General features: G+C 36.4%; 1 protein-coding gene and 1 long non-coding RNA gene across 16 annotated transcripts in view; one reads left to right on the forward strand and one right to left on the reverse strand.

The window, feature by feature from the left end:
* On the forward strand, window positions 1-10,868 carry LOC104586401 (uncharacterized). Of its 2 annotated transcripts, XR_016077556.1 has the most exons (3): window positions 414-1,277; window positions 1,373-10,553; window positions 10,681-10,868. It is a non-coding gene; the product is annotated as an uncharacterized LOC104586401 (long non-coding RNA). The 2 variants fall into 2 exon arrangements; XR_733453.3 differs by having other exon boundaries at window positions 1-1,277; window positions 1,373-10,868.
* Window positions 4,993-15,700, reverse strand: part of LOC109113914 (uncharacterized) — a 26,860-nt gene continuing 16,152 nt past the window's right edge. For 2 of the 14 annotated variants that reach the window (XR_016077548.1, XR_016077549.1), the window contains exons 3-6: window positions 15,056-15,182; window positions 11,368-11,412; window positions 11,189-11,272; window positions 6,495-9,627 (exon numbers count right to left, since the gene is read on the reverse strand). Coding sequence is in view for 1 of the 14 variants with exons in the window: in XM_088890135.1 (XP_088746261.1) it covers window positions 9,620-9,627; window positions 11,189-11,272; window positions 11,368-11,412 (137 nt within the window). In the remaining 13 variants the exon portion in view is untranslated. Of the gene's footprint in view, window positions 5,189-6,494; window positions 9,628-11,188; window positions 11,413-15,055; window positions 15,183-15,700 lie in introns of those variants that run through there. The other 12 variants (XR_016077547.1, XR_016077550.1, XR_016077553.1 and 9 more) reach the window with 9 other exon arrangements.

A 15,700-nucleotide genomic window follows, 5' to 3' on the forward strand; every position in this document is an offset into this window, starting at 1 on the left:
ATTAAGAAGGCAATGAAAATTTTAATGATTACAATTAGAAGGACCTACACTCACAGACAATTGTTGTATAATATGTTGGAATTTTGTATGCAATGAGTTCCATGATGGCAACCTGATATTTGTAGGAAATAACCCCATTGGGAATTTTCATGGTGCGGACCAACCTACTACATATATGGGTTTTACATGTACTTAAATTTATGCCCAATGCCAAAAACAGCACAACCAACACTTCATCAAAACATTTAGCTTCGTTGCAACATGATATGAAAATTTGCATGCTTTGGCCTTCTCATGCGAGGCCCTATGTCTTTTTCCACACGTGTACACGATTGACGTCGTTTCCCTTCTTTTCCGATGGCATCTCTCTCTTCTCTCTCTTCCTCCATTACTTTTCATCGTTACCAAATTTGCATGCTTTGGCCTTCTCATGCGAGGCCCTATGTCTTTTTCCACACGTGTACACGATTGACGTCGTTTCCCTTCTTTTCCGATGGCATCTCTCTCTTCTCTCTCTTCCTCCATTACTTTTCATCGTTACCAACTGACCAAATTGACCGAAATCATAGAGGAGAAAAATACTATTCATCATCTCCCTCTCTTCAAAACACAGCGGCGGAACTATGAGATCTCTCCCCTCTCCGATTTCTCTTTATTTCTCACTCCCTCTTTCTTCCTTTCATCCTCTTCTTCCCTTTTTGTTCTTCTTCTCCCTCCAGGTTCCCTTCCTCTGTTCCTCCCCTCGATTTCCGATGCAACTGTTAGCAATGATGATCTTTCTCCAATTCTCTCTCTCTCATTCTCCCGGATCAACCTAATCCACCGATCGCCTAGATCACCGAAAAGATAGTTGTTCATCTTTCTCTTCGTCTCAACAGAGGCGGCAAGCAGCGATAGACTCCTCCCCTCTCCGATCTCTCTCTTGCTATCTCGTTTCCTTTCCTCCACTTTGCTTTTCTCATTCCCCCATCGTCTCTATCTCATTTCTCGTGCCCTCCTCTATTTTGTTGCTAGAGCTAAACAAGCTAGGACATCATATTCAAACCAATGATGAAGGATCCTATCCCGTTTGTATGATATAGTTAGAAGCCCCACTTACATCAATCAACGTCGAAGTAAGAGACCTAGAATACCATCGTCGGCACAAGAACATTCAAAAATCATTAGAACGCATCGGCCATTGCTTCTCTCTTCTGTTGCAGAGTAGTTCCCGATTATAGGCCACATCGCAAATAAGTCCCCTGTTCAAGCAATCGATTTTAGGCCATACAGTCCAGGTAAGGCCCGTTCATGCTTTCTTTTTCTCTATATCTGGATCTTTTTTTTTTTTTTCTTTCTTTCTTGTTTTACTTGGATTTCTCCATATTTGTAGTTGGGAGGAGAGAGATCAAGCTTATTCAGCTCTTGTAAACTCTTAATACCAACCCAGATATGCTAATCCTCCTTTTCTTTTGTAGGATTTGGATCATTGTGTAAATTTTTAGTTGAATCAAGCAGCTATATTAGAAACTAAATCGATTCTTTTTTTTTTGTTTTTAAAGATTGCAGTATGTTTTCCAGCTTAATGAGATGATGTTGATAATGTTGTTAATTCTCCTCTGGTGTTCTAAGCTTAGATTTCTCTGTGATAGGGTGTTCATTGAAAGCTTGAAATCATGATATATCAGTTTATTCTTCTCTATTGTCCAAATGATTTGATTTGATTCAATGCCTTGATTAAGACTTGTTTTATCATAATACGTGTTCCCTGCCTTCAATTGGTAATGTCTATATGGTGGCCAATTAGTGTGAGATTTTCAGTTTTTGTAGCTCATAGTCTAAGTAGAGCATATTTGAATATATGAATACATCCTCTTAAAAATAATATAATAATAAATAATAATAAGTAGTTAGGTGGGTTTATTTTATGCTGATCTATTCCTGTGCTTTGTTCCTATTCGTGCTTGTGCTTATATAGGATCCCATGTGGGCCCCACCTATCGGACCCGGGATAGGAGTGCTTAACTCCTTCCCTCTCCCATCCAAGTCTTACCTGGACTAGTTTAGTCGATGCCTCGGGCTCTGGAGTTACTATTGAACCAAAATGAGTTTTGATGCGATTCCCTCTTACAACAAATCTTAAAACTGTGCCACTTACCATCTTGATTTCATGTTAAAATAAGTAATCTTTATAGGGAAGGGATCTGCCATTTACTTCATTATTATCAGAGGTAATGTCTTTCTCTTTCATCATACCTTTGTTCATTACCATCTCCATTATCATGATTCCTTGTCACTGTCCCCATTTTTCAGACACCTATTCCTTGGTTATCACCATTATTGTCCTACTACAATGGTTTTTTAAAGGATTTCTCCAATTCAAAGGGAAATTTATTACTATCTTGGAGGATCAAGATGATGCAGTGATAGAAGGAACTACATTGACTGTATACCTTCCTACTATTGGACCTCTTGCCTCTAAGTGGACATTAATTGATAAGCTTGATCATTTATCTCATTGGTGTGACGAATGCAGAAAGGAGTTGAGTGGTTTTCATAATATAGGGGGAACTTAGGTTCACAAAAGGTCACAATTCTTCAATCCAACCATCATTTTGAGGATTCTGACTCTCAATCATTTCAACTCTTCGATCACTACATTCATGTTGGAGAAACTCATTAGGGGACTGCATTATAAAATAAAAGTGACATTTATACATTAAAGGATATTGGGAATGGCTAGAATATGCTCTTAGTCGAAACCACAATGTGCTTGAGAAGGCTAATATTTACAATGCTATTTATGCTTCTCTTTTCACATATGACCACAATCCTAATGATCATATGTGCCTTTTGTGAATCACGGTGCTCTACCACAAACACCCATCACACTCCTTTAGGAGAGTTATCCATTTCACTTTGGGATTTGCATATGATTGGTGAACTTCCCATTAGGGGTTATTTTTATGATTAGGTGGTTCTTAGGGGAGGTCTTGATTCCTTAAGAGTTGTAAGTACTTTTTCCTTGCATTTCATCATCTAAAAGAGAAAGCCGGTGGTGAATATGTTGTGAGCATAACAAATTGGGTGAAGTATGGGTTTAAGGGTCCGTTTAGGTATAGAAAGCCACCCTCCAGGAATGCAAAGAGAGAAAGGTAGGCAGAGATAACCTATAATCTCTTGGGAAAAATGACCCTCCCTCCAAACGATCATCGGAGGAAGAATAAGTCTTTGACGATTTAAGGGTTGATGACGAGATCAAAGAGGAGGTCTATTTAGTTGCATTCCTTTCTTGTTGGTTATATTCATTTATTCTTCCTCACAATGATGCCTTTTGTTCGACTAGGGATATTCAACACTGCTGGCATGATGTTGTGTGGCACCCATTTTTCCTTTTTGTTCATGTTCTTTCTAGTATTTATAGAGGAATGAATAAAGTTACCTCCTCTATAGACCCAGGTGGATGTAGAGCTGCTTTTCCTATTCATTATGTGTATAAATAGTTGGAGAGTACTTTAGGGCCTACTATGAGTCTCCTTATTCAAGCACCCCTCATATGACTAAATTTGCTGGGGAAGGGATGGCAAAACATTTTAATGAATTGGATGCACGTGCCTTATTTAGACTTGACAAATACATTGCTTGGCATTGCACAAAGATAATCAATAGCTTCATGGGTATTATCTTGAATACTTGATTAGTCTCAAGTCAAGTTATCTCACCTTCTGGTGTAAGAACTCATACGTAGTAGAGCCATATAGTCCTCATAGGTTTACCAAATAATTTGGGTACACTCAAGATGTTCCCAAAAAGATTATTGAGGATTTGTGCTCATGTGACTTGAAACAAGCACTTGGGCTCTAGGGGTCTTACCTTAAATATAATATGAAGGAGGTGATAGTTGTTGCATGCTCTTACCTTAAGGAGGGTCCTCTCACTATGAGGTACTATTGCAAATGGTGGCTTAACAAAACCCCGTGATTACTTTGCCCTAAGAGTTTAGACCCTTTCTGAGAGTGTCGACCCTAATTTTTGACTTCCTTAACAATTTTGACTACAAAAAGGCTAGAATTTGCAAGCCTAATTCCAAATAAGGAAATTTCATTAGAAATGAGGCTAATGAGAGTGCCAATGAAACACATATTACAAATAGGGATGGTCAACAAACTCCACTTCATTTCCCATGACAGGCATTGATCTGAACTTGCTAATGATAAGAGGGATGTCATTGGAGCGATAGATGATAATATGGAATACATAGCATATTTTAATGAATTGGATGATGGTAATGATGGGGATCAAGACAGATGTTAGAAATGCTTTAAGTGTGGTCCTAGGGCGTCACTTGATAAAAGAGAAAGTGCTACCATTGAAAGACTTATAAAACCTAAGGAAGTTCCTAACACTACAAGAAAATAGGCCTATAGCTACAGCCAAATCCGTAGCTATAGGTCTATAGCTACGGGCTGGCTACGGTCAAGAAACAGTAGCTACAGTCGCGGTGGCTATAGGCAATAGCTACGGCTGAACGAATCTGTAGCTAGAACTAACCTATAACTACGGTTTGTCTGTGGCTAAAGCCTAATCTAAATAATTATATATGCATTTGTAGCTATGGTTTTTAAGTTATCCGTAGCTACAAACTGACTTTCTAGCTACAGTTTGTGATGTCCGTAGCTACAAAATTTGGATTTATAGCTATGATTTAAATAGTCGTAGCAAAAGAATATCAATCTATAACTATGGATATTAACTGACCGTAGCTAAAAAAAATTAACCTATAGCTACGGTTCATGTTGTCAGTAGCAAAAGAACAACAATCTATAGCTACGGATGTGAATTGTTGGTAGCTAGAAAAAATAAATCTATAGCTACGGTTTACATTGACTGTAGCTAAAAATATAAACCTATAACTACTCTTTGGTTAATGACTAGATCCTAAAATTTTTTCATTATTTTTTGAAGCCTTGTTTCCTGTATTGAATACAAGCACAACTAATTCATAATATAAGATGAAACTTGAATTTAAAATTTCATTAAAAGATTATATAATAAACAAATGAATTATATCTCAAGGTGCTTTAACATCCATGTGCTTGCTACAAATTCAAGGTTCTTGAATACATGAAACTCAAACCAAAAAAAAAAACTTGGTGTGTAAAATTTGATCAAATGTCTCTGCGAAGTATCCTCCTTTACCATGTTCAACCTATAAGAAAATAATAGAAAATAAGTTAGAAATCACATTTTTGGGGATATAAAATCATGTATGAAAATTTAATTAATTATGCAATATAAACTTGCCTACTTTACAAGCCTAATGTTAAACAAATGACAAATGTAAGGATTGAGATCAAAATTGAGACGAGGCTTAGGATTTTTTTTTTTGCAATTATGCATATCTAAGAACATGACTGTAAAAATACCTTGGGGGTGAGGGCTCCAAGCCATAAATCACTATAATGCAAAATGGATATACTGCTTATATAATTACAAGAATTTATGGGTCAAGCCTTCAAGATATCATAATGTGTCAAAATAAATTCACTCCACCCAAGTAGTACGAGTTTCTTTTGATCAAGGCAAGTAGCTTTGAAGAAAGCCAGTGGAGATTTTCTAACCGGAGAACTCAAATTTTCATCATAGAACAGTTCTTCCAGTTGTCCCTAGGTTCCACCCTCTTCCCTTTTCTATCTGGTTTTTCTTTTGTTGCACTTCCTTAGGACCCCTGGGAGCTTTTTTTCTTTTTTCTTTTTTTTTATAGGCAAAGAGACAAGCTCATTTTAATATTGATACAGCAAAGCACCATTATTGCAGCACTTATCTTACACATTTGAATGTTTCGTCAATGACTACACGGTCCATAGCCTTCAGTTGCCACACAAACAACTTCTGGTTGGTAAGAGAAGAAAATTCATCTTGTGAATTGGGACCAAGTTTGCTTACCTAGAAAGGAAGGGGGTCTAGAGGAAGCTGAAGGTGATAAATACTGCCTTGCTTAGCAAGTGGTGCTGGAGATTTGCTACTGAAAGAACCTCCTAGTGGAGGAGTTCAAAGTGGGCAGAGATGACAAGGTTAAATTTTGGAGGGACCCCTGGTGTCTGAACATGCCCTAGTTGAACCCAAATCTGCCATTGCAGTTATCAACAACCAAAGAGGTTAGCAATTGCTCTTTAGATCAGACTAGATGGTCTGACCTCTAGAACCAGAAAGCACAAGTAATTGCTCTTTAGATCAGACTAGATGGTCTGACCTCTAGAACCAGAAAGCACAAGTAGAATGGTTTTTTTTTTTTATTGTTTCTCAGTTCTTATAAATGTCAACTTGTTCAAGTTTAATTCCTCATTTGCATTGGGATCACATGTGTCATATACCCTTCAACATTTATTGGTTTTAGTTTATTTTGATATAAATTGTTTTTTTACTTTTCATATTTTTCACATTTTTATTTGAGCAAGTTGAATAGTCGTTTTTTTTTGAAAAAAAGTTAACTGATTTCATTAATAAAAGAGAGGGTACACAAGTGGGTGTACAAAGAAAAAAAAAAAAAGAAAAAGAAAAACAAGGATCAGACCCCTAATAACTCCTCTAACACCTTAGGCCCCTGGATCGCCTAAGTAATGTTGACAACAAGGCACTAGGCTGCCATTCTACAAACATATCACCTGAAAGCTTGAACTATACAAATCACTTAAGATTCCTATTGTACATTTTCCCTCATTAAGCAAGTATCCAGGTCTCATACTCTTATTCAGAAACAATCATTTCATTTAGCATTTGTTTTAGTCTTGGCCCACATAACCTGTTGCACTGGTAGCCCTTGCTTAATTCTAACCAATTGTCATTTGTTCAAGCTAATTATTGAACTTTATCTTTGCTGGAGATTAGCTATATTATTTCCTTCCTCTGTAAATGTACATCCAATCTGCAATATCTTAATCAGTTGGTATTCTGCCCAAGTGCTTTATAACCATTTTGGTGCGCATGAAGTTTCCAATTTTCAGCAGGTTAAGGAGAAACCATTTTTCTTGTGGATGAGAATATGGATATACAAGGGCCAGTTTCAAAGGTGTTTGTATAATGTGGCTCAATTTTTTAACTAGACTCCATGGGGTGTTTTGCCAGATCATGCATGCATTAAGAGTAGTTCACTTTTGCAGATTAGACTAGACCACTCTTGCTAAGTCTAGGCCACTATAGGTTTTATAGTTTCATGCTAGCCTGAAATTCACACACCCATGATGGTGATGATAACTGATAAGATGGATGAGTGGGAAAAACAAGAAATGATAAAAATACAAACAAAATGAATAAATAATGCATCCAAAAGAACCTTGGCTGGCCCCAAACTGCAACAAGATAAGGAAAACTAATTTAGAACAATGGCCACATGGATCAGGAATAAAAATGATGAAATGTTAACTTGCTGAGATTGATCAAACTTGTCACAATTGAAATAAACTTAATGTTTTACCAAATACTTGTGCCACTACCAAAATCCACTGTCTAATCCCCATCCAGATTTGTCCCCACAAGCCTGCTCATACCCACAACAACGGGAAACATTAATGATGTACCAGACGTGTGGTCATAAATGTGATTGATTGTTGGTGTTGGAACCTCAAGACGGGGGGCTAGCAAGGCAGTGGTCCCTTGGCTTCAATCAGCTATGCTGGTGTAATAGTTGCATAGGGTGATGAAATGTCCCTTGTCCTGGCTCCTAGAGGCATTGACATACCCAGAAAGGATACTTGGCCTTGCATTGCTTACACCCATTCATAATTAGACAACCAAATTTTTTACTCTATCAAAGTTCAATCGGAATATATGGGGATTTGTTTTTTGTTCTTAAAGAGGAAGAATTGAGACAAGTTTGGGTAGAATGGAATTTTGATGTCACAACCCAATCTCAGAAGGTGCCATGAGTGTGACAGACCAACCACATTGACAGGAAAGGATTCAAAAAAGGCCCATTTGTTTGCAACAGAGAGCATATAAGATTTAACCTGCAACTCAACAGATTTGAACCTGTCCCATGGAGGATTTATTTTCCATTAAGGAACTAGCATTGTCTTGGGAACTTGTGTTTATGTCATGCTGTCAAAACCAGTAAAGTTAATCTTATTCACTTCTTTCTTCTCCATGCAGGCTGGTTTGGTCAGAGAAAAATCATTTGGTACAACAAAAGATCGGATGCTTTATATTGAGAAATGTGGGTCTGCCCTTGGCTCATATTGTTTACATTAACCATGAATTAGCTTAGCATTTGCAAGTGAAGGCTTCACAACTTATGCTTGTTGATGAGATTATCTAGACTGAATAGATGACAAAAGGAAAACAAAGCTGGGATTGTGGAAAGATGTCCAAGGATCTAAAGGATCTTAAGATAAGTAGAACTAAAGCAGAATACCTGTAATGCAAATTTAGTAACAAAATATGTGAAAGTGAGGGCATTAGAATTCAAGACCAAATGATAACAATGAATTAACTCTAGGATGTAAAGGCCACCACTGTATTTAAAGAAGGGATATGATGGAGTGTAGATAGGAACCTCACATTCCCAAGGACTAAGAGGAATTCTTGGCAGGTGCGGCTCAAAAGTGAGAATTTGCTGGCTGTATGCCAAAGACTTAGATTGAGGAAAGCCATAACTATTGAGGAAAGCCATAACTATATAAGGAAAACCGTAGGGGCTTCATAATTGAAAGGGACTTGGCAGTACTGACATATTGTGTGCAAAAGGTGAGGGCCCTAGCTAGGAACTATCATTGTGAAAAAATGACAGTCTAGGGACTTTGATCTCCATTGAAAGGAAAGCTTTGCTCTTGGTTGGCACTTGTCAGAACCCAAAGAGTTCAGAGATATAGCTTATAATAGATTTTTGTCTTTGTGTTCACATGTCAAAACCCTTGTTTTGGTAGAATTAACAGCAGAACTCTGTATCCACAAATTTCTACAGAAATACCATATTTTACCTTTTCAAAACAGGGAAAATAATTCTAATAAGTCTATGTTCACAAAGTTTGAATAGCTTGATGGTTTATCCCTATTGTAAATATATAACAGGGATTATGTGTAACCGAAGAGTTGATGGACTGATGCCAAGTCCATCAGTCCCAGTGTATGTGTATGTGTAACTGCAGATTATGGACACAAAGTCTATGTCCACAAAGCTTGAAGGATTATCCCTGTGTCCACATGTATAATAGGAAATAATTATGCTACCTCTGTGTTCACAAAGTCTGATGCCAAGGATTATCCCTGTCAGAAAAAAAGATAACTAATTATGTTTTCAGATACCAATGAATTTGTTCTGTTACCAATTAAGAAAGAGGAGTGAAACTGCTACTAGGTGTTTCAATGTCCAACATTTGCACTTAATCCATATTTACAATCAATAATTAAATTATGAGCAACAAGCTCAATAAGGGAAATGAAAGAATGATCCCTAAATAAAGAACAAGAAGTCATGCAAGAACAAGAAAAGTGTAATAATTTTCAAATGGATAGAGATGTATACAGTAAACAAGTTAAGAAAGAAAGAAGAAAAGGAAGACTCACATCATGTTGAGCAAGATCAAGGCGATTCCGCAACACCGGTAGAACAAGTTTAGTTTGTTTACCCTTTTTTGCAGCCTCCTCAATTTTCTACACATATAAAAGCAAAACAATAGACATGAAAATTAACTACATCAAATAGAAAGGCTCAAATAACTAACAGATTACTTTGTATTTAAAATACAAGATTTAAGAGGCATGATAATGATGCAAGTGGGATAAAGTAAGAAAACTTCTTCTTGATTCAAATTCCCTGATTTTTTATATACAACTCTTCAGATTACCTCACTAGTCAACTGAATACGAGGATGATGTTTCCTCTCAGACCACCCAATATGTCCTTTCTGTAATGGAGGGTGTCAATCCTGAATTTTCCATTGTCTCTGAACAAAGGACCTGATCCTAATACCATTGAGAATACTGAAGTTTTAAGCTTTTATCTCTAATAAATGCTTATTTTCTTGTTGGAAACCTGCATCTCTGAGTTGGGATGATTATCTACTATTTGACTCACATATCACTTTGCTACTGCTATTATACAAAGTGGTCTATGATAATTGATGAGAGACAAGAATTGTTTGTAATTACCCTCTTAACAAAATAATTCTGTCCCCCAAAATAGAGAATAGAAAGAAAGCAAAGGAAAAAAAGAATATTGGCAGTAAGTAGCAGGATAAAACTCTTAGGAGCTGTTTGATAACTGTTGGTTTGGCTGAACTGAAATCAGCTTTTTTATAGTAAATTTAACAGTCATTTAATGGAATATTTAGGAGTAATAATGTTACCCCATCAAACCATTAAGCAGGTAAGGAGATCACTACTACTTTAGTGTTTATACATTGACTAAAAGACAGACCAATGAAAGTACAAGCCAATAAGTCAAGCTTTGGGTATTTTCTTCTTTTTCATTCCTTATAAATACTGATTGAAAAATGTGTCAGAGTGAGGGTCATCGTCAAATACTGACAAGAGAGCTAGAAGCTGTGGGCCTATGTTTGAACAAGAAGCCTCCTCAAGTAAGACTATTCTTTCAAGCATGTTTATGACTGTAAATTATAAAAAATAAAGGATGTCTATAGCTTTCAGCATTCTCATTTATATGCTTTTATAACTGTGTATGTTTATACTTGTATATTCCTGCAGATATCTCCTTAACATTGTTTGCAGGCATCTGCATATGAGCACCCGTTAACCATTGCCGGTTATCCAGTTTTTTAATCCATGTGTCTAGGGAAAGTATAAAACTATTTAAGGATACATCTGTCAATTTACGTGATGCACTTGGTTCATACCTAGACTTCCATCTATTGCTAGATCATCTATTGCCTACATCTGATCTGTGCATATCATTCATTGGGTCAAACGGACAAACCTAGAAACTCAAATAAATCTCACCATTAAAGAATTACCCACAACCTCACTTGATACCCCCACCCCACCGGTTAAAGAATTACCCACAGACAATATTCAAATTTTCCCTTTTCCTGTAATAGCTTCTAATTTTAATCTTTTGAAAAGAATTATCCCTAATTAACAATCAGTTCATGTAGGGATTTTCGTACAGCAAAGGTTTGAGTAGTTCTCTCCTAAAAACGATTGGAAACTTGATGAACCAATGAAGATGATGACAGCTAGGACAGTTAAAACAAACCTGATCTAACGAAGTTGCACACCTTTGGCATTAGAGTTGAGCCAACGAAGCTGCAAACTTTGGCACCCAAGCCAGTTCTTGCGTCTAGAAAAACATAAACGATTTTTTTGTCTTGAATATGTTGAGCTTTTCGGTGAGAGAATAAAGAGTAAGAGAGAGAGATAAAGAGAAATCCTTACCTGAAACAGTCGATAGATTGTTCCTATAGCAACACTCAGAACCAGCTGGTTATTTGTGCGCAAATAAGAAATGAAAGAGAAGATGAGGGTTTTGTGAGTTATAGCAAGTAGATAAGAAACGAGGTTGAAGAACAAAGAGGAGAAGAGAAAGAACAAAGAAGATCAAAGAATAGAAGAGAGTTTCGAAACTAAAAGAATACCGCGCGGGCATATGAAAAGCGTTTTTAACAATACCAAAAATGCCTTTAGCCACGGACAAAGCGACCTTAGTGAAAAGGTAGCATCTATTTGTAGCCACAAATAACTAAATCCGTAGCTATATAATGCTTTTAGCCGCGGAAAAACTGCTATTTAGCCATGGCCACATGACCGTGGTTATATATGAAATTTTAGTCATGGTTTTTTATGTCAGTTGCTACATGGGTTTACTTCCTAGAGAGCCAATGCTCGCAACTCCACCATTTAAGGTAATAATGAATGACGCTAGATTTTTTTTCGTAACTTAATGTGACTTCATGAATTGAAATTATCCTTTTCAATATGATCCTTCTTTGTAGGTCAAGGATGAACAACCTTGTGTAGAGAATGCTGGTCAATAAGGACGTACGGGGCACTATAGCTGACCTAAGGTCGTCTGTTAGTGAGACTTCAATTAAAGGGCCAAGTTCGTTTGATCTAATTTCTGGAAATATAGACAATACTTCTCTTATGGATGAGAAAAGGAAAGATAAAGCAGCTAATTGCGCTCAACCAGATGTTAACAATCATGGTTTTTAAAAACGAAACGGTCAGGGGCCCGGTTACCGGTTTGAACAATCTGATCATTCGACCTGAATGGCTGGCCCATTCTGACAAAAAAATAAAAAAGTTAAAAAATTAGAAAATGGTCAAAACTGCTCGAACGGTTAATCGGCTGGTTCAGCGGTTTGTTGATCAAAATCAACGGTTTTGAGGGAAAAAGCAGTTTAGGAGGAAAACAGAACTGGTCAGGTGACCGGTTCCTGATTTTTTCGGTCTGACTGTCCGGTCCGGTCCAGTTTTGAAAACAGTGTTAACAGCTTAACTCCTATGTGTAGGCCATTCATGCTTGCCTCTTATACTCCCGCCACAAATGCCTCAAGTAATGGTTTTTGAACTTTCAGCATTTATAGCAGATGACATCATTTTAGAGGTGTGTCATCAAAGTGCACTCATGATGGGAAAGAGACTCATAGGGAAGCTTATAAAGCTCTCCTATTCATAGGCCTGTTCGATTAAAAGAGAGGCTAAGGAAATCTTTGTGGCTATAGCAGGAACAAAGGCAATTGACCCAACATCCTTGCAGTTGCAGAATCCAATTAAAATGCTGAATGGTAAACTCTTACAATGTTAACTCTAAGTCAAAGGATATCTCTTGAAGTGTAAGCTCAATGTCATTTGAAATTGCAAAAGCATCTTGATGAAGCCTTATCTATGCAAGACTATGAGAAAGAGCATGTATAATCTTGCTAAGAAAAAACTAGAAACTGCTTTATCTAAATTGGTAAAACTGAAGGAAGAGCAACAACACTTAGAAAGAGGAAGCTACAACTTTGCGGAAATCCATTCTCAAGGTGAAAAAAAGATTAATGAGAAAGAAGCCCTCATGGTAGAGGCGAAGAATGCCTCATCTAAACTTGAATCAATTCCTCTAGATCTTGAGTCCTGGGGGCATCACCACTCTTGAAATAATGGAATAATTTCTCTGTGATGCGTGTGATGAATTGCAGACTTTGAATGGGTGATATGATCATTCTTCTCTTTTTTTTTTTTCTTTTTTGTTTTGGTAGTGAACAACTTTGCTTTTTTAGGCTTATTTTATTTACTAAATGGTATTAGTTGTATTTCACTTATAGTATACACCTTAAGCTTTTATTTGATGACCATGTTACAAATTTTGATTGAAAGAAAATTATCCTTTTTTTGTTTTGATTCAGCCATTCATAGTTAGTAGTCATGCGGAGCAGGAGTAGTACATTAACTTTTTTTTTTTTTGGGGGGGGGGGGGGTTGTTCAAAATTTATATTCATGCAGGTCAAGAGTAATACATTGATATAATTATTTACTTTGAAGTATGACTATGCCTTTTGAGACCGGCTACATACCCAAAGGGGATGAAGTCTTAATGTAGTTCAAAGAATAATGCTCAAAAAAATGTTAAGTAGCTTCTAATTTCACTAGAGAACATGGTATACAGTTTAGGCTCATATTTGGAAGCCATTGTAGATAATTTACACTTGTATCTAGAAGTAGTTGTAGATAGTTTAGGTTCATATCTAGGAGTGGTTGTAAATAGTTTAGGTTCGTATTTAGGAGTAGTTTGTAAGAATTTTCATGGGTAATATATTTAAATGCTTCTCATTAATAAGTTCATGTAATTTCCATTTTACAACATTAAGAGATGTTTTCTTGAGCTCATCTTCTTGAATGCACGATCTTGGTTTGAAAGTTGTCATGTTGTTACATGATTTGCTTCAACATCATTAACTTTGTGACTACCCGATCTGAACGGGGGGTGGGAAAATATGAATTGGAGTTTGGAATTGCCACCTAAATTTTTGGAAGTCCCAATTCCCAACCCAAACAAACAAAAAACATTCTATATTATTTTTGAAAGCCCGCGTTGTATTTCGCGTAGTAGTGCAGTTGTTGTGTTGTGGTGTTGCTCTTGTCTCCGCCTTGTCACGAGCCCACGATTCCATTTCTTTCTTTCTAATCCCTACCCAGTACCCCCTCTCTGTCTCTCTCTCTCTCTCTCTCTGAATCCTCCTGTATAGAAGCCAACAAGGCTGAGAAATAATAAAAGGGATATGTCACCGTCTCTTTCTTGGTGACTCATTTCCCAATGAAGTTGAAATTCTTAAGGTCTGGGGACCAAGGTACGGTGTGGGAAGGTATTAGGCACCACACACATGCCCGGTTAAACTGGCCTCTCTACTTTGCCAAAATCCTAAGGATAATTTTTCATAATTATTGGGCTTAAAATAAAGTGATGAATATCACACTAAATTAACTAGGAAAGAAAAAATAACTACATTACACTAAATTAACCATGAGAGAAAAGCTAACTATAATTTAACAATTAATAGGAAAATAATAATTAACAAACACTAAACAATGAAAGAACAAATCAGTAATTGGGTAAAGAAATTCAAATGACAAATTTGGTGCATGAGTGAGTCCTAAGGTAGAAAACTACAAATACTAATTTAAAACTATAAGAAATGGACAATATGCATAAAATTCTAATTTGACCTAATCCTAGTGCATGTGATAAAAAGAGATTAGCTACTGATTTGGATGGCCTAGCAAGTTCCTAAAAGAAGAGAGAGGGAGGGTGGGGGGGAACAAAAGTCATTTTATTTCAAAAAGGACATTCGTAAGAGGAAGAAGGATCATTACTAAACAAGAAAATGACTGAATTTAAAAGGACTAAATGCTTGATCCATGTAAAAGGAAATAATAACAAATTCCTAATCTAACAAATGCTAACTAATTAAAATGAAACCTTAATTGACTTGAGTTATTCTAACGTAATGAAAGAAAATTGATCTACAAAGATTAAGAGAAGTGACCAGCTGACTTTATGAGACTAATGAACAATATGATTTTGGCATTCAAGACTATGATGGAGCCTACTTATAAGCTTAAAACCACCTTGCCAACTTGCCTGCTTAAAAACCACATGTGTCCAATGCAAACATGTCTTGACTTGACATCTCCAAAATCAATACCGGCCCACCCTACCCTATGGGTTTAGGAAAACTACAAGAAATGGTAGGAATGCAGCAGATCAGCTGAAAACCAATTTAGAAATTAACATTAATAAAATCTAAAGACAATCAATTCAGAAATTTAAAGATATTTGTTATAAAACTAAAGAAGTTTGAAGAAAAAACACAAATTTAAGAGACACCTTATATGTCTTATTTTAGCTACAATGTGTTCAAATTATGTTTGCATTGCATAATTCTTTTTTATCTCCTAAACACCAACATAGGCATTAAATTATTGGAACATACTTTATCACAACATCCATGAAAAAGATGATCATAATACTTTCATATGTATCTCTATAGGTGCCACAAATGCTGTTACTACCAACCAATTGATTTTGTGACTGTTCATAGAATTGATTTAAGTTGAATTTGTTAGAAAAGTGAAGTTTGGAATGATATTCTATGTTTTTCCTTTTTTTTTTCTGATAATATAAGCCCAGGGGTAGCACAGACCCAACTATCCAATAGGCAAATACAAAACAAGAAGTCATTATCCTGCCCATTGGGGCCCAGTCAATCCACTGCACCATTTCCTT

This window comes from Nelumbo nucifera, chromosome 6, assembly GCF_055504915.1.
Source record: "Nelumbo nucifera cultivar China Antique chromosome 6, China Antique-T2T, whole genome shotgun sequence".
Taxonomy (NCBI): Eukaryota; Viridiplantae; Streptophyta; class Magnoliopsida; order Proteales; family Nelumbonaceae; genus Nelumbo; species Nelumbo nucifera.